The sequence below is a fragment of the Beauveria bassiana genome (genome assembly GCF_000280675.1).
Source record: "Beauveria bassiana ARSEF 2860 unplaced genomic scaffold BBA_S00007, whole genome shotgun sequence".
Taxonomy (NCBI): Eukaryota; Fungi; Ascomycota; class Sordariomycetes; order Hypocreales; family Cordycipitaceae; genus Beauveria; species Beauveria bassiana.
The window spans coordinates 964,541-988,037 of NW_007930842.1; the positions used below are offsets into that span (position 1 = coordinate 964,541).

A 23,497-nucleotide genomic window follows, 5' to 3' on the forward strand; every position below is an offset into this window, starting at 1 on the left:
TCAACTCCCATTTCCTTCTCCATCTTTGAGTAGATCATTTGCAATCTTGCGGCCTGTATCATCCTTGGTGGCATCGAGGAATTTCAACGCTCTGTTGCTGTCGATGCGTGGGCTAAGCTGGGATCTTGACGTCGTGTACCTGACGCTACTCCTGTAGGCAGGCTAAAACGCAACAACATAACATGACTACTGTTCTGCGTAGATGGGATCGTCTAGTTTTAATGCACCAGGGCCGTAATTTTTTAAACTCGTTCATTAAAACATACACCGCCTCCGCTTGAATAAGTTGAAAGAATTAATACTAACTATCATGGGGTATCGTCACTCCGTCTTCCTCAAGTCGTGCCCAATAACAACAGCATTATACAGCACAGCCAAGGATGGGACCTAAGCGGGGACCAAGGATCGTGTACAGATAAAAAACGGCATCCACGCATGCCTGACAAAGGGAATCAGGCTACTTCGCTGTATCCAAATTGGATGCGTCAAGCCAGTCCCCTAACAAAAGCCCCCTCTTCAAGTCTCCAACCTCCAGCACGCCACCTCATCAAGTCTGAGACTGCGGGTTGGTGATGGATTGCAGCAGCCTACTTTTCATTAGCATCCAACATGTTTGCAAACAATCCAAAAACATACTGTAGGTTGCGATCCCTCATCTCGCGATCAAGAGAGTCTATCTGCTTGGCCGTCAAGCGGGCTTTAGACAGCTGTACACCTCCACATTAGCATGCATTCATCACCGTACCACTACGTAGAGGGAGTGCTACGTTTAAAAAGGGGATGGCCGTACAGATGCTAGTGCTACCGAGGAGTGATCTTCATCCGCCTCACCTTTGCGAGATTCGTCCTCCGTCGCCACGCTCTCCTTTTCTTCATCAGCAGCGCCAGCGTACATGCTACCAGCCAGGCCCTTGGGCTTGCTACTTGTACCCTTTGCCTGTAATTTCCCGTTAGCTTGCCATGAAGAATAGTCAATCGTTCGTCACTCTAACCCTTGCTTCTGCCAACTCGGCATCCTTGACATTCACATGCGCCTGCAGCTCATCGAGCCTCTTCTCCGAGGACTGGAGCTTAGCAATAGTCTCCTCGAGCTCCGACTCGAGCTTCTTGCCCTTAGTTGATGCCTCCTCCACGAGAGCAGTCATGCTATCATTCAGGTCGCGGTAGTCAGACTTCGCAGTCTGCTCCTTGGTGGCCACCTCTTCGCGCAGAGCCTCGAGCTCTTGCCGAACTTGCTGGCTGCTCTCGTCGGACTTTTTGAGCTTCTCAAGCGTCGCGTCGAGCTCAGCCTGCATCTTCTGAGCCTCTGCCGTGGCAGAAGCAAGCTTCTCTTCGAATTGCTGCTTCGAGGTTTGCAGCTCCTCCTTCAATGCGTCTGCAACAGAAGTGTTGGGCTTGGCGCTCTTGACAGCGTCCAATTCAGCAAGAGCAGTCATGCGCTCCATTTTTTCGTTGGCAAGCTCCTGGCTAATGCCCTCGATTTCTTCCTGAGCCTTGCTCAACGCTTCCTTCGCCGATTCAAGGGCCTCCTGCAGATCCGTGTTGGAAGCACTGTGAGCGGCAATCTTGTCCTCCAGGCTGGCGGTGGTCTGTCGGTGCTCAGCCATGACGTCTTCTATCGTCTTCGAGTGCAGGGCTGACAGTTCCTCCAGGTCCTTACGAGCACTGACACCGTGCGCCTTCATAGCATCCATCGCATCCTGGTGCATTCCAATGAGCTTCTCGACTTCGTTGGCGTGGCTCTCCTCAAGTTCGAGGCGGGCAGACTCAAGAGCATGGGACCCGCTGGCCTCTACCTCTTCAAGAGCAGCTCGAGAAGCTTCAAGCTCGGCCTTGAGCGCAATCAGTTCCTCAGCGTGCTTCTTACCGGCTTGGTCCTTGTGAGTGGCAGCGTCAGATTCCAAAGCCAAAAGTCTCTCGCTGACTTCAGCTTTCTCCTTTTTAAGCAATTCCAATTCCTCGGCATGGGCAGCCGTGAGCTGCTCCAACTTCGCAGTATGTGCGGTATCGGTATCGCGCTTGGCGAGCTCCAGCTGTTCCATATGCTGGGTCCTGAGCCTCTCGAGCTGCTTTTCATGTTCAGCGGATGCCAGATTGAATTTTTCTTGGTGCTCATTCTTGACGGTCTGCAAAAGAATCTGGTAGTTTGCCTCAGCCTCTGCAAGCGCCTTTTCGTGTCGAGTTTCGCCTTCTTTGAGCTCTACGATATGATGGGCCTTCAGAGTTTCGAAGTTCGCGGATTGAGTCTTTTGAGCGTTCGTTACGTCAGCCTTGGCAGACGCCATCTCCATAGCATGGCTGTCACGTAGCTCAGACAGAGCTTGTTCATGCTGAGCTTTGAGCGCCTTCAGGTCAAATTCGGACTCGGTTGCAGCGGCAGCATCAGCCCTGGCAACTTCGAGCTCCTTGGCATGAGCCTGCCTCAATTCCAGAAGTCGCTGCTGGTGCTCATCTCTGAGATTCGCCAACTCTTGCTGAAGGTCTGTCAACTCTTGCTGAAGCCCCTCTTGAGCCTCAGCCTTGAGGTTGTTTCTAGTCAACAATAGCTCTTGCGCGTGATCTTCACGAATCACAGAAATGACCCTTTGATGCTCAGTCCTGACGGCATGCAGGGTTGCTTCATGGGTATTATTCAGGTCATCAACAGTCTCGAGTAACTTAGCATGGGTCTCACGAATTTCATCAATGGCCCGCTGGTGTTCAGTCTTCAGGGTCTTGATATCTCCCAGAAGAGTCTCGCTGATAGAAGTGGCCTTGCTGTTGGCAGCCTCGAGCTCACTGGCGTGGTTGTTGCGCAGCTGGGCTAAGGCTTTTTCGTGCTCGGCCCTGAGGGCCTCAAGATCTTCAATGTGGGATTTGCTAGCCGATGAAGCACCAGCCTTGGCGGTCTCAAGCTCCTTAGCGTGGCTGTCGCGCAACTCGCTCAGAGCAGCCTGGTGCTCAGCCTTGAGAGCGTCCAGGCTCGCCATATGTGCTTCGCTGGCAGTGGAGACATCGGCCTTGGCAACAGCAAGCTCCCGAGTGTGGCTTTCATTAAGGGCGTCCAGCGCCTTTTGGTGGTCGAGGCTTTTGGCTTCAAAAGAAGCAATGGCATCGGCGTGCAGAGCCTTGGCGTCAGCAAGCTCCTTGGCGCGTATCTCAGCAACTTCGGCAGACGAGGATTGCAAGGCAGCAAGCTGCTCCTCGAGTTCAGCAAAAGAAGACTTGAGCGTCTCATGTTGCCCCTCGAGTTCCTCGTGCTTGCGCTTGAAGAAGGCGTCACCTCGAAGGCTCTCTATTTCGTTCTCATAGTCCTGGGAAATCTGCTTCATGCGCGCATCATGCATAGTTTTGAGAGTCGCAATATCAGCATCCTTGTCAGCAAGTGAGGTCTGGATGTCACTATTCTTCTGCTGCAGCTGCTGCAGTGTGTCTTGAACCGAGGCAAGCTCCGCAGTCTTGGCCTCCAGCTGCTGCTGCAGCTCAGTGGTTGCGGATTCTTGCTCGGAATTGCTCTGAGCGTCCTTCAATTCCTTCTTGGTATTGGCGAGCTCAGCTTGGAGAGCAGCCAGCTGCTTGTCAGACTCGGTCTTGTCACCGCTGGCAGCGGTCAGAGTAGCATTGGCAGCAGTCAGCTCTCGAATCTTCTTCTCCAGCTCAGCAACAGATGCATCGTGACCCGATTTGAGTTCAGCCAGAGCGCTCTCGTGGGCAGGAGAATCAGCATCATTCTGGACAAATTTAGTCGTAGCTTCCTCAAGAGCTTTGGTCTTATCTTCTAGGCTGGCCTCGAGAGCTTGGCGGGCGTCCAAGGCCTCGGCGAGTTGGTTCTCGAGGGCAGAGATGCTAGCTTCGTGTTCCGACTTGAGTGCAGTAATGGCATGGTCATCTCGCACCGGGGTTGCGATCTCGGTGGATTCAGCAGGCTTCTCGGTCTGATCGCGCAGCTCGGCGATGGTCACCTCAGAAGCCTTGATCTGATCGTTGAGAGCAGCGATCTCTCCATCTTTAGAAGCGAGCTCAGTCTTGAGCTGTTCAAGCTCTCTCGATGCGTCGCCGGGAGTGCTAGCTCTCGATGCGGGCCGGGCAGCGAGGCGGGGTCCAGCTGGAGACGAAATGCCACCAACACTGGAAAGACGTCTTGTGGCAGCAGCTGCTCCGGCTGTGGGAGCAGAACGGGCAGCGGTCGTGCGAGCTGGGGTTCCGGAGAGGGAAGATCGGCTGGCAGTAGAACTGGCTGCAGTAACAGGTTTCCTTGCAGAGCCCGCGGTCGGAACAGCTGGTTTTCTCTCAGTCGTGGATTTGCCCGGGCTTGTTACGAGGGTGCTGGCGCGCCTAGCAGTAGTGGCCGAGATGGCAGGCTTTTTCTCATCCTCGCTGGCACTGACACTGGCACGGCTGCGGTGCGTAGCGGTGGTGGACGAGGACGTTGGGCGACGGGTAGCACTCGCAGCAGGCGTGACCGATGAAGGCGGACGAGTAGGCGGCTTGCTGAGGCCGGCGGCGGTGGTGGTTCTGGCAGTCGAAGTTGTCGAGGTGCTCGTAGTTGGTCGGCGAGAGGCAGATGTGGCGGTAGCCCCCGTTGCTCTCGACGTGGCGGTCGTGCCAGGAGCGCGCGGCGACGCGGTCTTGGGAGCCGTGGCACTGCTCGACATGGTGGGTGTGTGGCTAGATGCTACACGATAGCTCTTTTTTGCCAAAGGCACAGAAAGAAATGCAGGGTATCAAAAGAAAAAAAAAACACACGAAGAGCTGCTTGATGAAGATGCAAAGAGGGGGAGAGCGAGGCTTGACAATACAAGTCAAGAAATGGAAACATATGAGACCCTCTTTGGTTGACCAGGGCTGGCTGATATGAGCAGGGGAAGGGAGCGTTTGGAAGGCGGTGGTGGCTGCGGTGGCACATTGGCACAGTGCTAGGCAATACCTAGCGGAGGTGGAGGACTTTGATTGTCAATTAGAATTGTCGCTTTTCTTTTCATCACTGGTAATTCTCGTCCCGGCTTATTTCAATCTACCTTTTTTTTTGTTTTATTTCCAGGTCAAAGTTGACGCATCGGCGGCGCAGCACTCCAACGGCTAGCTTGATATGTTATTGTTGCAGCCAAAGACAAGCTGCTGTCTTGATGGGAAGGCACTTCATCTTGAAACTATTGATCCGTACGGATACTGGTTATCCAAAAGGGAATATGGAGGAAATCAATCGTAGCTCAGACAACCAATGAACCAGGGGTACGGTGGCCACAACGTTGTGACTTGTAGCCAGCCAGCCTGCCAGCTCACAGTCTGGCGATTTTTTTTCTGGCACATGATTTGCATTGACGTGACAATGCAGCGGTGACAGCATGGGTAACTAGCGGTCACAGTCATGTTGCGGCATTGAGGCCATTGCATCACATGTTGCCTCCCTATTCCCCCGCGGCTTACAATGAGATTTGGCACAAACGGCCACGAACTTGCTGTAGTCCACAGAGCCTGTAGTCTGTTTATTCTGAATTCATCAATTGCAATTCCAATTATCGTGTCGACCCAACTTGCTCCCGCTAGGGGTCTTGTCTGTGCGCGGGGGTTCGGTGGAGATTTGGCGTCTTGTATCAATACTCGCATGTATTATTACTTGGTCGGCAGTAATATTTAAATGAAGCTTCCCCTGAGGGCCTGAGCTAACCAGCTGGCAAGGTACCTACCTAACTACTTCCAGCCTCCACTGTTCAGGCAGAGGCTGGTGATCTCCAGCCACAGCACCTTTCGCCACACCCACCCGCCATACCATCTCAAACGCAGCTTAACCAGTTCAATTGGATTTCGGCGAATGTTGCTAACTAGTCGTCAGCAAGCAATGTACGAAAATCTACGTATACTGGATAGCAAAGACCATCATACAGCCATGCGCACGAAGTCAATTCATACCACCGTCAGCCGCCTATGTGTAGACTATCAACGGCATACATGGCAATTGCGCATCGCCCTTTCTCCAAACCCGCTATGCTGTTGATCCAGCCAAGACAATGCCCGCTACTCCGTACAATGCGTCGCCCTCGACCTTTCCACGCCGCTTTCTACAGCGGGTATACGAAACGCAGATTCTGACGGTCCGTCAAGTCGAGATCCTCGTCTTTCAGATGCATAATCTCACTGCCAATTTCAAGAACGTCGTTGTCGCTGTCGCTGCCCCGCTTGGCAAGAATATCAGCACGCTTCTTGTTCTCACGCTGCAGGTAGAAGCGAATAATGAGACACATGATGGGAGAAATGAACCAGAAAGCCGTCATAAACCCCCAAGGCAGAATGTAGCGCGGCTTGTACTTGGACTGCCAAAATCTATACGCTTGTGCGTCAGTACCCAAGCCTCTTCTTCGCAACCATCACGTCCAGACTTACTCGGGTGAGATCATGTTGGCCACCGAAGCGGCGACAATACAGGTCGACATAACATAGAGCTTCTTTGTGTAGCCAATGGTAGTCGTGCCGGCCCACGAGAGACCCAACAGGTACGACGGCTTAAAGGTCGAAATCTGCGTACCCACCACCAGTGCAATCTTGTTGGACCATGGCGCAGTCAGCATGATCAAGCCTCCAACGAAACAGGGAATGTATGAAATGGCACAGGTATAGCCCACGCCCAGATCCGTCAAGTATAGCATCGCCGCCGACACGAGAATCAGAAATGAACCCCACAGAGGCTTGGCAATGTTGAACAGGGCGCTCTGCGCGGGCGTGAAGCCGAATCCAACAAGAATAAGTGGAAGCTGCTGTGAAGTATTGTTGGGCAGCTCATTGAAGAACATGTGCAAACTATACACGCGGTCAGCTTGGAGTGCATCCTGCACCGGATTTTCCACGACTTACATAAAGAGCCAGCTCTTGGGATCGGTAAAGCACTCGCGAACCTGCGACCACTTGAACGTCTTGTTGCTGATACCAGCATGAGTGGCACGAATTGTATCAATTGTATGTATCTTTTCATCCACCGTCAACCATTTAGCATCGACGGGAGAGTTGGGCAGGAAGATGGCCAGGGGAATGACGACAATAGAGGTCAGGATGACACATATGATGTGCATCCACTTCCACGAACTCAGATTTCCAGCAAGAGCATGATGGTTGTCGTCGACGATGAGCCTGTACGAGACCATGGTGAGGAGGACATTGGCAAAACTGCCCGATGCCCACCACAGCAGCTGTACCCAAGGGCTCTGCTTGGGTGCGAAGAAGGCTTGATGTAAGACTGTCGTCGACGGGACAATCTGGGACTCGGCCTATAACATCACAGGGTTAGTTTTTCAAGCCTTGGCACTCGATACATTGCGGAGTGATTTACCATGCCAAGAAGAAATCGAAGCGCGATCAAATGCGAGTAATTCTTGGCAAGCGGATGCATCCCCAGAAGCAGAGCCCAGATAGCCAGCGAGCCAACAATGAAATGCTTCTGACCAATACGCTGTGCAAGAGCAGCGCCGGGCCAGAGCGCAATCAGATACCCGGCAAAGAAGATGACAAATAGGTGGTTGAACTCGTCCTTTTTGATGTGGACATCTTCGAATATGCCCATGGTACTGGCCTGAGAGAGCGTCGACTTGTCGAGATGAATCAAAAAGGCGACCCACCACGTCTGCATCAACAGGAACCAAAAGTTCTTGCGCTTCATCTTTTTGACTTGGTGAGGATCGAGGGTACGGGCAGATGGCTTGTGCTGGTTGTACCACAGCGTCGTATCGTCAATGTCGCGCTTTGTGACAAAGTGCAGGGCGCCTTCAGCTTTGCCATCCTTTTCGGTCACAGCATGTGTATCTTTGTCTGGTGTGTCCTTGGGATGCTCAGCGTCAGAACCATAGTTCTCGATGGGTTCGACGACCCCCCGCGGACTCTGGGCCATGTTCTTGTTGTCCTTGGCCATTTTGTGATGACGGCCGTGAATTCAAAGCTCGGCTACAGACAAGTTCGAATCTACGCAGCGAGACGTGTTGAGGAAAGATTGGAAACTGCCAGAATCTCTCGCGCGGGGCGTTGTCGGGTATTGGTAGGGTTGCATCCGACCGCTGCAAGGCGCTGAGACAAGCGAGGCTTTATACGAAATGGATGTTCCTCCGCCGGCGACGACTACAGCCCTGTCGACGTATCATTAAACTTGCATCCCTTACAGGCTCGGGAAACGCTCAGCTAATTGTCATGAGTCCAACCTGCGGGTCAGGCAAACTCAACAGCGGACCGTCGGATGCTTACCTTGGACTATAACCGACGTTGTATGCGTGAACGCAAGCAGACATCAAGGTGGTGCTAGTTTTTCCGTCTTGTTCGCCCCTTCTTCGATGCTACATATCTCATTTCCCCTTCGTCAGCTGTAAACGATTAGCACCAAACTATACGCACTTCTGTCTGCTCAGTAAGTTGATCCAGTCAATGGCCATCAGCCGGGCCAATGCGCGGCGAATGTGTCTGGGGCCTGGATGGGCTTGAAAAGGCGCCACAATAAAGCAAAGCTAAAATTTAACCATATAGGTTCGCGGGTGGCGTTTCTGGCCCGCAACCTTGGCGATCCCTCTCCCGGCTGGGCATGCACCAGACCGAGCCCTGCAGCCTCATGGATGCCCGCATTGCTCCCGAATCAAAAGTCGGGCGTATCCCAGCGGCCGTCGCCGCTCTTATTATTATCAGCAACAAGGTTTGCTACATTTACCCTTACCTTTGTTCTTAAACCTAGTAAGCTTATCCCGCAGCCCTGCCTTCTCTCGTCTCTGATTGGTCCCGGGCACCGCTTCTCTTTGCCAAGATGAGCGAAACCAAGTCTGTCGCCGTTGTTGGTGGTATGTCCCCTTTGACACAGTTATTTTGTGGCAATGACAATATGCTGGCGTCTTGATAATATGGCCAACTAATATCGATTTCAGCTGGAATTTTTGGTCTCTCGTTGGCCGTTGCGCTACGCGAAAAGGGTAAGCCGACTTGAACTTTTGGCAACTCCGATCCGTGTTCCCCCCTTTGCTAACACTCCGAATCTCTGTTTGGGCTGAATAGGTTACGTTGTCACTGTCTTTGATCGCCACCCATTTGATGAGACAGAGTATGATCCTGATGCCGACGAAAGTGTGCAGGCAGCCTCTGTTGATCACAACAAGATTGCAAGTTTCGAGTACCAAGCTCTTGGACTAAAATGCTAACCCTTATAGTTTCGCGCTTCGTACGGCACAAAGCTGCACTACCAGCGTCTGGCATTGGAGAGCCGTGAAGAATGGGTTGCCATCAACAAGTCTTCAGGCGCGGACCTGTTCGTCCCTAGCGGCATGCTACGTGTGCAGCCAGGAGATAAGCTTGGCGCCTTGGAAAAGGAGACTCTCGCCAGCATGAAACGAGATGGTATCCGACAGACTCAGTTTGTGAAGAGCCTCGAGGAAGATCGAGAACGTGCCAAGGCGGAAGGCTGGGACGCCAAGCTTCTAGAGTTTCCTATTCCGGACAGCGACGATGGTCGAACCTACGAAGCAGTGCTGGACTCTCTTGGTGGATTCATGCGCTGCTCTAATGCATGTCTACATTTCCATAAGCTCGCTGTTTTGAAAGGCGTCAAATTTTTATTCGGTAACGAACATGGTGCAGTTGAGTCCATCCTGGAAGAGATGGTAGGTGGCAAGAAGAAGGCCGTTGGAGTCAGGACCAAAGACTGCGCCATCCACAAGACAGATATAGTAGCCGTTGCAGGTAAATTCTTGAGCTTAGCCTTTCTTCTGCTTTTCTAATTCTCTTAGGTGGCTCTTTGACAACGCAGCTCATCCCCGAGCTGTCGACACACCTTGAATCATCTGGCGGCAGTCTTGCCACTTTCAAGATTGACAAGGAGAACAAGATGCTTTGGGACAAGTACTCTCCCGAAAAATTTCCCGTCATAACGTGGAAGAGCACACCTCGAAACAAGACTGGAAAGGATACTGGCAGTGTCTATGTGCTCCCCAGAACTCCTGATGGTCTGGTCAAAATTGGCTTCCGAGGAATCAAGGTCAGCTACAATGAGGTATTCCCCTTTCTTTCGCTAATTCTTGTACAGTTTACAAACTTTCAGCCCGCGCCTAGAGGCGTTCCATTCTTGCAGGACGGCAAGTGGTCTATTCCAATGTCACCCAAAGATTCCTGCACCATCCCCGAGGCCGCTGTAGACTCGATTCGACAATTTGTAAAAATATTCCTACCAGACTTTGACCAAACTCCGTTCCACTCGACCAAGCTCTGCTGGTATACAGATTCTCTGGACAATTCTTTCGTAGTGCGTTTCAACAGCCCAGGTGCCATGCCATTTCTAGGGCTAATCAAACACAGATTGACCATGTCCCGACTTACACGGACAATTCACTCTTTGTCTGCACGGGTGGCAGTGGCCATGGTGCCAAGTTTTTGCCCGTTCTCGGAAAGGTATTGGAAAGAAGGACTGTTACTTGTGGCGCACTTGTGCTGATTTTTATTTAGCATGCCGCGGATATTTTGCAAAACGGTGACGAGGCTACGAGCTTCTTGCGCCCATTCTGGCGCTGGCGGCCAGATGCTCCACGCCGCAACGGGCTTGAAGAGGGCCCTGATGGCCCGAGAAACATTGGTCAGGCTCGAGTAGAGTAGGCGTGTCTTTTTAATCTAGCTCGATGGCATATGTACTTTTGAGAGAGAACAACTACCGGACAATATTGATGCGGAGTAGAGTTGAAGCAAGTTCGGTGCTAGATTCTTGACTTTATTGACGCCTAGTCTACCACAAGCCACACAAACCTTTTTTCTTCTTTGCCCCTGCTACTCTTTTATGAATATCCTTGCATTCCTATTTTATTCTCCGTGAATCCAGCGGCCCATCCATTCCTTGTTGACCTTTTTCGCCTCGTCCACCATGCCAAGCTCGAGCAGCAGCTGCACCGTGCCGCGCACCGCCGAGTGCAGCGAGGAGCTGATCCAGGCGTGCGTGGGCGCCGTGTGCTCGCCGATGAAGATTGTGTTGAACTCGGTGCGGTGGTACGCGGGAATGTACAGCCTGTGCTGCTCAATGTCTGGGCGGCACCAGGCCGCCGCCGTGTGCTCGTCCTCGAGCCAGCACAGCTTTTCATAGTGCCCCGTGTAGTAGTCGCGGGCCTGCTCGCCGTGCAGGCTGACGACGGCGTCGAGCACCGTCTGGGCGTACTCTTCGTCGGTGAAGCTGACGTAGCGATCGCTCCAGTCGCCGCCGCGGTACTGCGTGATGAGGCCCGGCCGGGGAGAGTCATCCGACGAGGAGGAGGAGGAGGAGGAGGAAGAGGACTGGTTGAGGCCATAGACGGGGTAGTAGAGCGCGCCGACGGCGGCGGACGCGGGCTGCGAGTAGCCGCCAAAGATGGGCGCCGCGCCGCGCTCCCAGAAGCGCTCAGAGAAGAGCAGGGCCATCTTGCACGCAGACTTGAAGCGCAGGCCCGCCTCGCTAATGGCGCGCGCGAGCACCGACGAAAACGGCGGCAGGTCCATGAAGCGCGTCATGGTAAAGGGCACCGCAACAATGGCGTAGTCGTAGTCGCGGTGCAGCAGCGTGCGGTTGGCCACGCTCGGGTACCACGACAGGCGAGTGCGCGACACCGTTCTGCCGTCAGCGCCAACGTCAGATACCAGCTCAATCTTGCGAATCTTGCGGTTGAGCGTCAGGCGGTCGCCGAGGTGCGGGACAAAGGCGTCGGTGATGCGGTCGAAGCCGCCGTCGACGCAGCGCCACTCCGTCTCGCCGAGCGCGCCCGCGGAGCCGTCCTGCGCGAGGTTGGAGTTGTGGTGCAGCTCGTCCCAGAAGAGGTCGTAGTCGGTGTCGGTCCAGATGGCGTCGGTCACGTTCTCGCCGGCGTGGAGCGTCGCGCGCATGTAGGCCTGCTCGCTGAGCTCGTCGAGGCCCCGGCCCATGGCCCAGGCGTGCGCGCGCCAGACATCGCGCTGTATGAACCGCAGCGTCTCCTCGCTTTTGAGAATGGCATTCATTTTCGCTTTGATGTCCTTGTACTCGGCCGTGCTCATCGGCGCCGGCTTGGCCAGCCGCTGCGGGTCCGCCGCGACCTCGGCGCGGGTCGGCACCCGGCCGTCCGGGTGTCGGCCGGTGCCGCGGGCGAGCAGCTCGTTGGGATGGTGCTGGATCCAGGGGATAAAGTCAATCTTGTACCGGGGATCGTGGTTGTTGAGGCGGTTGAGCGTGTCGGCGAGCTGAAACGTCATGCGGTGGTCCGTGTACTCGTGCGTCGTGTTGTCGCTCTTGTACGTGATGCTCCAGGGCAGCCGCATGGGGCCCATTTCGGCGTACTCGTCGGTGCCGCCGACAAACTTGGTGCGGAAGCGTCCGCCGACGCGCTCGCTGGCCTCGATGATTTCCCAGTTGCGCATGCCGATGCTGTCGAGCATCAGGCCCGTGGCGAGGCCGGAGACGCCGCCGCCAATAATGGCAATCGTGACATTGTCGCGACGCGGAACAGACGTGCAGTTGATGGCGTTGACGCCCTCGAACCACGCACCGAGAGAGTCAAAGTCTTGGAGCAAAACACGTCCGCAAGTCTCGTTCAGAGGCTGGGTAGCGTCGCCAGAGAGAGGCTGTGCGTTGCTAATGCTGACGAGAACAGCCACAAGCAGTCTGCTGGCCGTGAGAAAGTTGCCCATTGCGCTTTTACTGAAAGTTTTACGCTTGATGCCGGGCACTGACTTGTATGGCAGGACGGCCGCCTGATATACAAGCTCGTACGACTTTAATCGGCCCTACCCATTCCGGACGCTCTCATTTCTTTGCTTCAACATCGCAGACGGAAATTTCGCATTCATTCTTGCCGTGCGACTTGTTATCGTCAATGTTGGTGCCGGCCGGCAGTTGTCCGTTTACCTTGATGGTCACTGGGGCATTCAAATATCCACACGGGAGAGCGCATCATGAGAGGAACGTGCTGGGGGCGGTCAATAAATCACGATGAAAAAATTTACCTTGTTGTTAAGCATCTTATCCAAGCTTAGCTTACGCAGTTGCCTATCTTGGAAGGGGAACTCGAAGCGGTGCCGCAAAGGCTAGGCCAGGCAGGGATCCGCGATCTGCCGTCTTGGCTCATGATTTGAGGGCCAGTAGTTCTTGTGGGTTTTAATATACCTCTCTCAGGGTTCTTTGTCTCCATATAGTGTCTACTAGCTGCAAAATGTAGCCCTCAGGGTGTGATTACCGCTCAGCTCAGAGATCTCGGTAAATGGACTCAATAGTCCAATCTACAGGCATGGTAGCATTGCCGCTTCAACAGAGTCCACTCGAGAAGAAAAAGCATGATTGCCATCGCCATGTCTGTCCCGTTGGTCTAACTATTCGTTCGCAAGTGTTTGTGACAAGCATAGCAAAGTCACTACACAATACCACGCATTCTGCGAAACTGACATGAAGCTGTTGTTAGTTGCAGGACTGCTGCATATCGCGACGGCCGCTGCCGCGCGTGTGCTATCATCCGGCAGCTCTGTCGACGTGGGCGATATTCACTACTTTGTCCCACCGTGGTACGTGGGCAAACTCGACGATGCACCCCTTGTGGAAGAAGACGGGCTTCTTCCAGTCACGGTGGTGAACGCACAGTCAGAAGCCTTTGATGCATCATTGCTGTATCAAATCACAAAAAGCTTTCTGGAAGATGACGACGTCATTCAAGAAGAGTTTTTGAAGGGTAATAAGTTGCACGTGAATTACATCTCGACTTGTACTGACAGGTTTCAAAGTGATATACCTGGTAGGCAAGTCAGCCAAGTCTGCGAGGCCGATTTCGCTGGACAATGCGACAGTGGTACTGACAGATGTACAAAATGTCACCGTGCCAAATGGACCATATTTCGCATCGTCATCTGGAAGACTGTACAACGCGTACAGGCTGTATTCAGATTTCGCCGGCGCCTTTAGCGAGACCAGCATCATGGCTCCCGACGGATCGCACACTGTCTTGCCAGCCAACATGCCCGGGCAATCACTGGCCGTCGCCGTCCCGTCCCGTCTACTGTTCACCAAGTCTGCGGATAAGCCGTTGGCTGGAGTCCGCCTCGGCGTCAAGGACATTTTCGATATTGCTGGCCTCAAGACGTCCAACGGCAACCGGGCATGGTACCAGCTGTACCCAGAGGCCAACCAGACGGCCAGCGCCGTGCAGAAGCTTGTCGATGCTGGCGCCGTCATTATCGGAAAGATGAAGGCGAGCCAGTTTGCGAATGGGGAGACGGCGACGGCGGATTGGGTCGACTACCACGCCCCGTTTAACCCGCGCGGCGACGGCTATCTCGACCCGTCGTCCTCCTCTGCAGGTCCAGCGGCAGGAGAGGGTATGTTAAAAAAAAAGTTGCAAATATATGAATTCCATCTAATTTGTCATGTAGCTTCCTATTCGTGGCTTGATATTGCCCTTGGCTCAGACACTGGAGGCAGCGTTCGCAGCCCCAGCCAGCTTCAAGGCATATACGGAAACCGTCCAAGTAAGTACCATGAACTGCATTTTCCTAAACATGACCTGACACAGATGTAGGCCATGGCTTAGCCGCTCTAGACCATACCATGCCGTTATCTCCAGAATTCGACACTGTCGGACTATTGGCTCGCGATCCCGTCCTCTGGGCCGACGCCGCGACAATTCTGTACCAGCCCAGCATCATGGCCCAGTCTTCTTCCACCTACCCCAAGCGCATCCTCGCCGCCGGCTTTCCCAGAGCCACGCAGACAGCGCTCGATCAGCTGCTGCACGCCTTTCTGCACAGCCTCGCAGACCTCTTGTCCGCCCGAAACGTCTCCGACTTCAACCTGACTGAGCGCTGGGCGGCGGGTACCACCAACCCCTCCGCCGAGCCGCTGCTCTCCATGATCAACAGCACCTACGAGGTGCTCTCGGCAAAGCAGCAGGCTAGGCTGGTGCGCGATCCCTTTTACGCCGACTACGCGGCCAGGCACGACGGACGCTTGCCGCACGTGAATCCTGCGCCGCTGCGCCGCTGGGCACTCGGCGACGACGCCAACGTGACGCTCGAGGAGGCCATGGCGAATAAGACGCGGTTCATGAAGTGGTTCAACGGAAGCGTGCTCAAGCCTGACAATGCGAGCTGCTCGAGCGACTTGTTCGTGTACGTCCCGCGGACGCCGACACCGAAATACAGGGACACGTACTGGACAGGTCCGCAGGCGCCTGGCGCGTTTTCGACGAGCAGAATCTCGGTCATGGCTGAAATTCCCGATATTGTGATTCCGATTGGCGAAGTTGAATACGTGTCAAAGGTGACGAATCATACGGAATATCTGCCCGTAACGGTGGACTTGATGGCGGCCAAGGGATGCGACGGCATGTTATTCTCGCTGGTTCGAAAGATGCACGAGGTTGGCATGATTTCAACAGTCAAACCTGGGCGGAGTCTGGTGCATGGTGGCAATGTCTTGTATTGATTGATGCAAATAGCTATAGAGCAATAGATCTCACGACTTCTTCGTTCTGCATATCCTTCTCAGTCTTTGCCCACTCTTGTACCGCAGCCAGTAAACGCGTAAACTCCTCCACTTCTACAATCTTATCAGAATCATCCTTGCCCTTACTTATTCCGCATTTGATAACCTTTGCGATTCGATTCACGTCAATGCTAATCTCCGCCAAGACGAAGAGGACCAGGTCCCTAACTTCGGGCTGCTCGTTGCACAGCAGCGTAAAGACCTGCCCGAGGGCAAAAACCAATCGGGGAATCACAAATCTCTGCATCCTGAGCACTGTTGCTTCGTGTAATGAGACTTTTTTCAGTGGGCGTGTCTGGTTGCCAAAGAGGTGCTGCCATATGGCCGTGCAGGCGCCTCGTATATTTGTAATGAATTTGGCTATGCGACTGCGCATGGCGGCAGCAAACCGCGCTTGCTCTTCTTCGCCGTCTTTTGCCTTGATACATTCAATGGTTTCGATCAGACCTGCTGTGTTATTTATAATTTCATTCGAGTAGGGGGTAGTGGGTCGACTTTGTGGCACAGGGCATGAGATGCTGGCAAGCCACCTTTGGTCGTTGGCCCAAAACGGTTTGCTCATGAGCTGATGCATATCGAGAATCTCATCTGCAATTGAATATTGCAAGTCTGGTTCATATTCCTCTGTACCTATGGACCAAACATCGCGGTCAATAACCTCCGCTGATGGTGATGGTTGCCGCCGTCTCATACTTCTCATCTCTGCTGCTGAGTCTGTCTCCCGATAACTATCTCCGCACTCTTCCGGAGGTGGGCTCGTGTCCATGCTCGTAGTGCTCTCATGGTCGCTTATGCTAAAGAGTCCCGCGGAAGAGTCCCGAGTCGGAGCGTGTGACAGCAAATTGCGAATCTCAGTGTCGTACGAATAGCTTCTATTCTTGAGAGCATTTGACATGAATCTTTTGCTTTTTTCCTGATTTCGGCCATTTTTCTCAAAATCTGGCTGCCTCTTTAGTGGTCCTGGCACTTGCCACGGCAGGCGTGGGACAGGCTCAGCATTGTCAGCCTGCTCAGGAGATTCATAATCGGAACAGCCAACTGTCTCATCGCTCTCAATAATATCATCGCACGTAGCAAGCTTCTGCGCAAATTTATACTCGTACGTCGCAGCCTCCGCCTGATAAGCCGGCCGGCGCTTGTTTTCCGGACGCAGCTGTGGCAGTCGGTTGCATGGTGGCTCGGGCTGTACTGCAGAAGGCCTAGCAGGAGTCGAAAACACTAGAAGATCGTGGGTAGTCTTTTGTCGTTTCGAGCCTTTTGGTCCATTATTAGGATATAGTTCTCGGTAGTGGGAACGAGGTGTTGGCATGCGAGACTGGAAAGAGCCGCTGCTGCTTGCCGCCCCAGTAAATGGTATGGAGTACTGCGGAAAAGGTTTTGGGCCAGGCATTCTAAAAAAGGACCAATTTTTTTGCTTAGTTTATCGTTATCGCATCGCGAAATCCCGGATTCACATCAGATACATTCCCGGGACAGAGTTGTTGAAAGATGTAGGCCGGAAGTGAGTGTATAATTACTACCCACATTATGTGCAAACGGGCACACCCATGCCAGAGCATGTGCGTGCGTCATTAGACAATGCGCAACATTAAAGAAAACCACTTCAGAAAGAAAAATTTCTTCTTCAAAGAATCTAGTCTGCAATCAATAATCATACGTTCTTGCCATTATACAGCATGTCGCCTGCTTCATTGCTGCGATGACTAACTACAGCTAATAGGGAATCCACCACCACGCGATAGCTATCCACAGCGCACTACCACTTGCAACTTGTTCAACCTCCTGCCTCCCACTCTTCATCAACAATCATCGCGGAAAAGGCCGTCAAATAAACCATGGCTACTGCACTCACCCGGCTCGAGGTTCTAGACCGCAACGCCCTACCAGAATTTATCAAGCCCGTCAAGCGCATCCACGAGAGCGTCGACGTGTGCGAGTTTCTCATCAGCTTGGCCTATCGCGATATTGGCATCTTCATCATGCAGCTCAACCACGCCGTGTGTCCGCGCCGCCGCCAAGGCACACCCGTGCCAGAGACATTCATAATTTCCTCTAAGAACCAACCAGGGGCCCCCGTTGTGGCGCTGCAGGAACTGCTCGCCGATATTGAGCGCCTCATCGACCAAGCACCACCCGCAGCAGGGCCACGCCGGTTCGGTAACCTAAGCTTCCGCACATGGCACACGCTGCTGAAGGACAGGGTTGATGCCATGCTAGAAGCGGGCGTGCTGGGGAAGACGATTGCCGCGGCGGGCGGAAAGGCAGCGCGCGAGGAAATCAAAAGCTATCTGCTGGGCGGCTTTGGCAGCTCCCAGCGTCTCGACTACGGCACAGGCCATGAGCTCAGCTTTGTGGCGTTTCTCGGATGTCTATGGAAGCTCGGCCATTTCAAGACTGATCAAGAAGAGGCCGAGGTGGAAAGGGAGATTGTCTTCTCCGTCATTGAACCGTAAGCACCTCCAGCTCAACGCGGGCGCATATACTGACGCGGGACAGATATCTGGCGCTTGTTCGAAGGCTCATCACTACGTATACATTGGAGCCAGCAGGCTCACACGGAGTGTGGGGTCTGGACGACCACGCCTTTGTACCATACATATTTGGTTCGGGACAGCTGACCCGACCCATTGACGACAATGAACCCATGCCGCTAGAAGGTTCTGTCAGAGGCGCGCCCAAGACGGGCGATATCATCAAACCACAAGTTGTCGAGGATAACCGCCAATCAAATATGTACTTTTCCGCCATTGGCTTCATCAACGACATAAAGAAGGGCCCTTTTTGGGAGCACAGTCCGATGTTGTTTGACATTTCGGGCGTGAAAGGTGGCTGGGGCAAGATCAACAAAGGCATGATCAAAATGTACAACGCCGAGGTACTGTCCAAATTTCCTGTCGTACAACACTTTCCTTTTGGTTCACTCTTTTCGTGGCAAAACGATCCCAACGCGCAACCCTTTGCAACACAACCCATACCACCTGTCTTGTCAACGACAGTCGCACCTGTCGGAGGCACAGCAGCGCCATGGGCCCAGACATCGAGAGTGTCGCCAACTTCTGGAATCACAGCTGGATCAACAGCTCGCATACCGCCGCCGGCACAAAGGCCCGGACCCCCAGTAAGTGAAGGAATGGGCGAGATGCCACCAACGAAAGCACCATGGGCCAAATAGACAGGGCTACGATGAGAGAAACAAAATTAAAGATCGCGCTGTTGAAAGTAGAGTAGTAAGGAATTCTGAAAAAAAAAAAAAAAGTAAAAAGAAAAACTAGTGGGAATATAGCAGTCGAAACAACTCATTATACCAACGCGCAGAGTATCATTGCACTGCAGCGTGGCGGGGTATCCAGTAGCTCGCAATCAAAAATACTGACGTGAAGAGCAACGACATGAAAAGAAGGACTATGAAATTAAGACGGCGCTATAGTCAGCTGCACCTCGTCGTCATGGGCCCAGACACTGCCGTGGCGCATGGACCATGATATCAAGATCGATGGCCGGCTTAGGCCGTAGCGGCGGCGGGGGCGGGGGTAGCGGCGGGTTTGTCAACAACCGGAGCGGCGTTAGGAACAGCGGCGGGCTCAGCAGAAACTACATTTGTAACTTGTTAGTATTCACCATCAGCCTTTGTCGTCCATAAATCTTGCATACCTGCAGGAGCCTCAGCGGCAGCGTCCTTGGGAGCTTCGGTGACTTGCGGGGCTTCGACAGCTGCAACGTCCACTTAATTAGCTAAAGCCATCGCCAACTGGCGAACTTATCAGTGGTCACGGCACAATGAGAGGCAAAACGTACCAGGAGCTGCACCAGGCGCAGTCGAAGCGCCAGCATTAGTGGGCGCAGCAGGAGCCGTGGCCTCCGTCTTGGTGGCGTCAGCTGCAGCAGGGGCCGCAGCAACGGCAGTTGTCTCGGTCGCGGCGGGCTTCTCGGCCTTGTTCTTGTTCAACTTCTTCTTGATAATCTCCTGGACCTTGTTCTTGATGTTCTCAAGAGCGCCAAAAGCTATACATCCCGGGGGTCAATAACAGCTCTGGAGGCAAACTGCGCGCGACCGCCACTCACGAATGCCACCCATCTTAACGTTGCGTTTGTCGAAAGCGTCAGGGCGTCTGAGTTTACGTTGGAATAGCGTTTAGAGCGAATAAAATGTCAGATAGTACTCTGGAGCTGCTGATGTTGTCAGAGACAAGAGGTGTCAGATAAAAACTAGGAAGCAAGGGGAGAATAAATGTCAGGCCTCCGCCCAGGAAGAGGCAGCCTGCACGTTACCTGCCTCTGTGCCTCTTTCCATTCACGCCCGAACGGAAGCCACGCACTGAGGTGGCACCATGCACCGCCGCCTCAATGGCCAACCATATCACAATGCACTCACATGTGTCGGCAGCCAGCGTTTCAAGTCGGATTTGAATATTGCAGAAGAAGAACGAGAACGTTTGCAATCAAAATGGCCGGTGGCAGCTTTGTAATCTAATCAGGGTCCCTGTCGGTCTACATGAACTAGCGGCAGCCATCCTGGCTTCAAACGATCAGCCCCACCCCAGCGTCTTTGGTGCACCCACGAGGGCGTTTTGCGACATCGTGCATGATGCCCAGCTGCATACTGGTGCGCACTAGGGATAACAGAATGCCCCAAAAGTGTCCAGCTGATACAACAGCTCGACATGTCAGGTATTAGAGAGCCCGAGTTAGTTCTGGCGAGCAGCGGTCTATCCAGTTGAGCACCGTCCGTCCACCATTCACATCAACAGGCATTAATGACAGTGCTCCGTTTGCACGCCAACGCTGCCATGGCTAGTTTAAGAGGCTGTTGCTGCGTAGTCTATGCCGGGCTTTTCCAGTATTTGGCATTCTCGTAGCCACTTTGAGTCCTCGGAATAAGATGTTACAAGTGATTGAACATGATAATAAGCGCTGGACTGAAAGGCAAATTCCAGCCGCTTGATAACGATGCTGCGCAGCTGCCAGCCACAAAATATAGTGTGGCCCAATCATGTTCTGCAGACAGGGTCCACCTGGCCAATCGAAGACCTGTATCACTTTGCCTAAACAGGCTCACAAGCGGGTCACCCAACAATGTGATCGCGCTGCTTCCCCGTCACTGCGATGAGCAGGGGCACCCGCAAAGTTGAGATTGCCTTCGAAACTGACACACATCGGTCAAGACGAAAGCATGGCAAAAAAGATAGAACTAACAAAAAGCTGGGGTCCAGCCGGGATTCGAACCCGGGGCCTCTCGCAGACTGGAAATGTGGACCCAAAGCGAGAATCATACCACTAGACCACTAGACCAAGTTTGTCAAGACTATTTGTTAAGTCGGCTCGTTATTTCGAGACATGAAGACAACCATTATTGACGGCCCAGAGTTGAGACGGTGAAAAGAGATTTTGGGCCATAAACGAACCCGCAAATAGTTCTTGTGACAACTTTTAAAGCACTGGTGAGACTTAGGTGACTCGAAAAGGTGCGGACTACTGGGATGTTATGTTGTTGTCTTAAACCTTGTAGGGTATCGAAGGTAAGACTTGGAGAGACGCGTGATAGCTGTAGAAGCGTGCGGTTCCTATGGTATTCGGAGGATATTTGCCGAACTATCAGGATATCCATGACTATCTCACTAAAATTGGTGGATGATGGATGATGAACACACTTGTGCGAGCGGTGCATGATGCGGGATGGTCAATGAACCTTTTCACTAACTCGTAGCACACATGGATATGAGGAGCAACTTCATCAGACGTACAAGTCGACCAGAAAGCGCACACAAGACGCTGAGTTTCAGATGAGGAAATAAAAAACCGCAATGTTCTGCCGAACGACTCCTTGGGCAGTTCTTGTGTGTCAATTGTTATCATAGTAATGAGCACCACTTTCCGGGATTGGTCGCCACAAATGGAAGAACAGAACAAGAAAAAGCTACATTTTCGTGGAAGCTGAGATGACTGGCAAAATTTCTGTGCATGAAATTGAGTTATTATCATCAACTGTCGGCGCTTACAAGCGCAGTCAGCCAACACAGCGGTGGTGTTCTCGTGACTAAAAGAAGTAACCAAGTGTGCGCATCTTGCTACTACCACCCAATTCTTCTCAGAACGATCAATCTTACTGAGTATCGGCCGGATGCATACTCGAATATCAACTACCTTATCTGCGGCTTTCGGTGCAAAAGTGGTAATTACGACCTTTCTCTCTGATTCACTTGCTCAACTTCGCGCGTTCGGCAGCTTTCCAATAATAAGTCGATTTAATGATCTTGTCGGACAGAAGCATTTTGAGACATTCTTGGGCATATTTTCTAGTTTAATGATTTTTTTCTCGAGCCTAAAATTCTAAAGTTGCCGGAAGATACGTCAATAGCTGCATCGTTCCCTTTGAGGGATAGTGACGCGCCTCAGCCTTCATCAACTTCGCGCAATTGACCCCTGGGAGACCAGATTATTCTCCTGGCTCAATTTAACGGACATTCTTCATGTATCGTTTTTCTCAGTCAAATTTTGAATTGTCATTACCAGAATTCTCTCTCTTGCAATCCTCTTTTGTACTCAACTTTTATAATAGCCGAGTCTAGACTACAAACTTCAGGGCCCATAAACCAAGCTTTTGTTCTACACAGTGGCCTGCACATGGGTAAAGAATGGCCCACAGCCGTCATAGGCATTCTTTTCAGTCGAGAACCGAATCTTCATGGTGGCATCAGTGGCACGAAACTCCAAGGACCCGCGCTTCTTGCCGGCGTGCGGAGTAACGCGGAAAGTCTGCCGCGGGTAGTTATCAACCTCGACGTAAAGGACGTACGTGCTCGGCGCCGTGCAAACATACGTTCCTTGAGAGTCTCGCATCATCCAAGTGAGGGTCACCGTCTGACCAACTGGCAGGTCGTCCATCGTATACGAGAAGCCACCGTCGGCCCAGTAGGCACGTATTGCGACCTCGTTTGTCCTCCAGCCGTAGCCACCGCTGCCGAGCAGCGGGTAAATGACAACACCGGCGACGCCTTCGATGAGCCACTGATCTACCCAGGAGCCGGCAAGGCCAGGACCAAATGCGGGAGAATAGGTAGTTGCCATCAGCGCCAGGTCAGAGTTGTAAATGTAGTTGGTGGCAAGACGGCAAGCGTCTTTGTCGCAAATGAGGGCAGATTCTTTATTCGCCACACGGGCAGAGATATCCATCGAGACCGTGCCAATATGGCAGGTGCCTTGTACGCATTGTTGGTCAAAGTCACAGTCCTCGATGCTGCTGCAAGGAGTGGCTCGGTCACCGGCAGAGGCTTCGGCGGCGGCAGCGAAGGTGATACTGGCAAAGTGTGCCAAGGCCGTAACTAAAATGGTAGCTCGGAGCATTGTAGTGTCTTGAAGACTGATAAAATTTTAGTACTGAGTTGTAGCCATTGCTGTAGAAGGATGTTGATGAGCAGGCCGCTACGGATGCAAGGCCTCTACTTATACGTCTACCTCATAGATGCTGCGCTTCCTGAACCCGTTCGATTGGAGCACAAGTTTGCACAAATGCGGTAACAGAACCAGCGAAGAAGGATCGGCAGAAGTACATGTGCTGTCATCGGCGTCACCGAGAAATGATTCTTGCTCCATAGTGGGATTGGCCTTGCGGATGCACGCGGCCTGTTACATGCTGGTGATGGCAATCTCTGCCAGTTTATTTCAAACTGCGAAGCGCATACCTGGTCTGACAAAATATTGCCGTCTGAGACACTGCAATGCGTCTTACGAGGCTATTACAGAGACAACCAGAGTGTTTTTCCTCTCCTGGAGCTGATTCTATCAATTTCTGCGCCTGCAGTCGGTAGCAAAAGACAAGATAAAACCGCTTCTGGAAAGGGAGCTCAAAGTTGTATACGCCGTCAACGCGCACGTATTATTCCTGCGCCAGTGGCTGGCTGACACCTGAAACCTGGTGCCTTGCTGGTAGTATCCTTCGGTCTTTGGGGTTACATCCTCGCTGTTATTGGCTTTCTTGAAAGCCGAATAGCTGCTGTCTGTACGTACTCACATTAGTTCATCAACGCATTCACCCCGCCACATGCAGCTATA

General features: G+C 52.8%; 9 protein-coding genes across 9 annotated transcripts; 3 read left to right on the plus strand and 6 right to left on the minus strand.

Annotated features, from left to right (window-relative positions):
• Positions 1 to 547: 547 nt before the first annotated feature.
• BBA_03540 (viral A-type inclusion protein repeat domain-containing protein) lies at positions 548 to 4,634 on the minus strand (the record flags this gene model as incomplete). The annotated part of the gene is made up of 4 exons (XM_008598637.1): positions 548 to 587; positions 637 to 707; positions 791 to 937; positions 993 to 4,634. 4 exons carry the CDS (start codon positions 4,632 to 4,634, stop codon positions 548 to 550), a joined length of 3,900 nt encoding a protein of 1,299 aa, XP_008596859.1.
• Positions 4,635 to 6,038: 1,404 nt separating this feature from the next.
• On the minus strand, positions 6,039 to 7,876 carry BBA_03541 (putative allantoate permease; the record flags this gene model as incomplete). The annotated part of the gene is made up of 4 exons (XM_008598638.1): positions 6,039 to 6,300; positions 6,361 to 6,774; positions 6,829 to 7,238; positions 7,301 to 7,876. The coding sequence occupies 4 exons, from the start codon at positions 7,874 to 7,876 to the stop codon at positions 6,039 to 6,041; spliced, it is 1,662 nt and encodes a 553-aa protein (XP_008596860.1).
• An 873-nt stretch (positions 7,877 to 8,749) lies between these two features.
• Positions 8,750 to 10,581, plus strand: BBA_03542 (FAD dependent oxidoreductase; the record flags this gene model as incomplete). Its single annotated transcript, XM_008598639.1, has 8 exons — positions 8,750 to 8,783; positions 8,868 to 8,912; positions 8,995 to 9,065; positions 9,147 to 9,675; positions 9,723 to 9,970; positions 10,019 to 10,234; positions 10,288 to 10,380; positions 10,435 to 10,581. 8 exons carry the CDS (start codon positions 8,750 to 8,752, stop codon positions 10,579 to 10,581), a joined length of 1,383 nt encoding a protein of 460 aa, XP_008596861.1.
• A 201-nt stretch (positions 10,582 to 10,782) lies between these two features.
• Positions 10,783 to 12,609, minus strand: BBA_03543 (L-amino acid oxidase LaoA; the record flags this gene model as incomplete). The annotated part of the gene is made up of 1 exon (XM_008598640.1): positions 10,783 to 12,609. One exon carries the CDS (start codon positions 12,607 to 12,609, stop codon positions 10,783 to 10,785), a length of 1,827 nt encoding a protein of 608 aa, XP_008596862.1.
• Positions 12,610 to 13,360: 751 nt separating this feature from the next.
• Positions 13,361 to 15,388, plus strand: BBA_03544 (glutamyl-tRNA(Gln) amidotransferase; the record flags this gene model as incomplete). The annotated part of the gene is made up of 4 exons (XM_008598641.1): positions 13,361 to 13,640; positions 13,693 to 14,283; positions 14,338 to 14,433; positions 14,484 to 15,388. 4 exons carry the CDS (start codon positions 13,361 to 13,363, stop codon positions 15,386 to 15,388), a joined length of 1,872 nt encoding a protein of 623 aa, XP_008596863.1.
• A 13-nt stretch (positions 15,389 to 15,401) lies between these two features.
• BBA_03545 (uncharacterized protein) lies at positions 15,402 to 16,838 on the minus strand (the record flags this gene model as incomplete). The annotated part of the gene is made up of 1 exon (XM_008598642.1): positions 15,402 to 16,838. One exon carries the CDS (start codon positions 16,836 to 16,838, stop codon positions 15,402 to 15,404), a length of 1,437 nt encoding a protein of 478 aa, XP_008596864.1.
• Positions 16,839 to 17,283: 445 nt separating this feature from the next.
• On the plus strand, positions 17,284 to 18,620 carry BBA_03546 (serine/threonine-protein phosphatase 2A activator 1; the record flags this gene model as incomplete). The annotated part of the gene is made up of 2 exons (XM_008598643.1): positions 17,284 to 17,897; positions 17,945 to 18,620. 2 exons carry the CDS (start codon positions 17,284 to 17,286, stop codon positions 18,618 to 18,620), a joined length of 1,290 nt encoding a protein of 429 aa, XP_008596865.1.
• A 330-nt stretch (positions 18,621 to 18,950) lies between these two features.
• BBA_03547 (uncharacterized protein) lies at positions 18,951 to 19,523 on the minus strand (the record flags this gene model as incomplete). Its single annotated transcript, XM_008598644.1, has 4 exons — positions 18,951 to 19,039; positions 19,100 to 19,159; positions 19,244 to 19,450; positions 19,511 to 19,523. The coding sequence occupies 4 exons, from the start codon at positions 19,521 to 19,523 to the stop codon at positions 18,951 to 18,953; spliced, it is 369 nt and encodes a 122-aa protein (XP_008596866.1).
• A 2,528-nt stretch (positions 19,524 to 22,051) lies between these two features.
• On the minus strand, positions 22,052 to 22,789 carry BBA_03548 (uncharacterized protein; the record flags this gene model as incomplete). The annotated part of the gene is made up of 1 exon (XM_008598645.1): positions 22,052 to 22,789. The coding sequence occupies one exon, from the start codon at positions 22,787 to 22,789 to the stop codon at positions 22,052 to 22,054; it is 738 nt and encodes a 245-aa protein (XP_008596867.1).
• Positions 22,790 to 23,497: the final 708 nt, after the last annotated feature.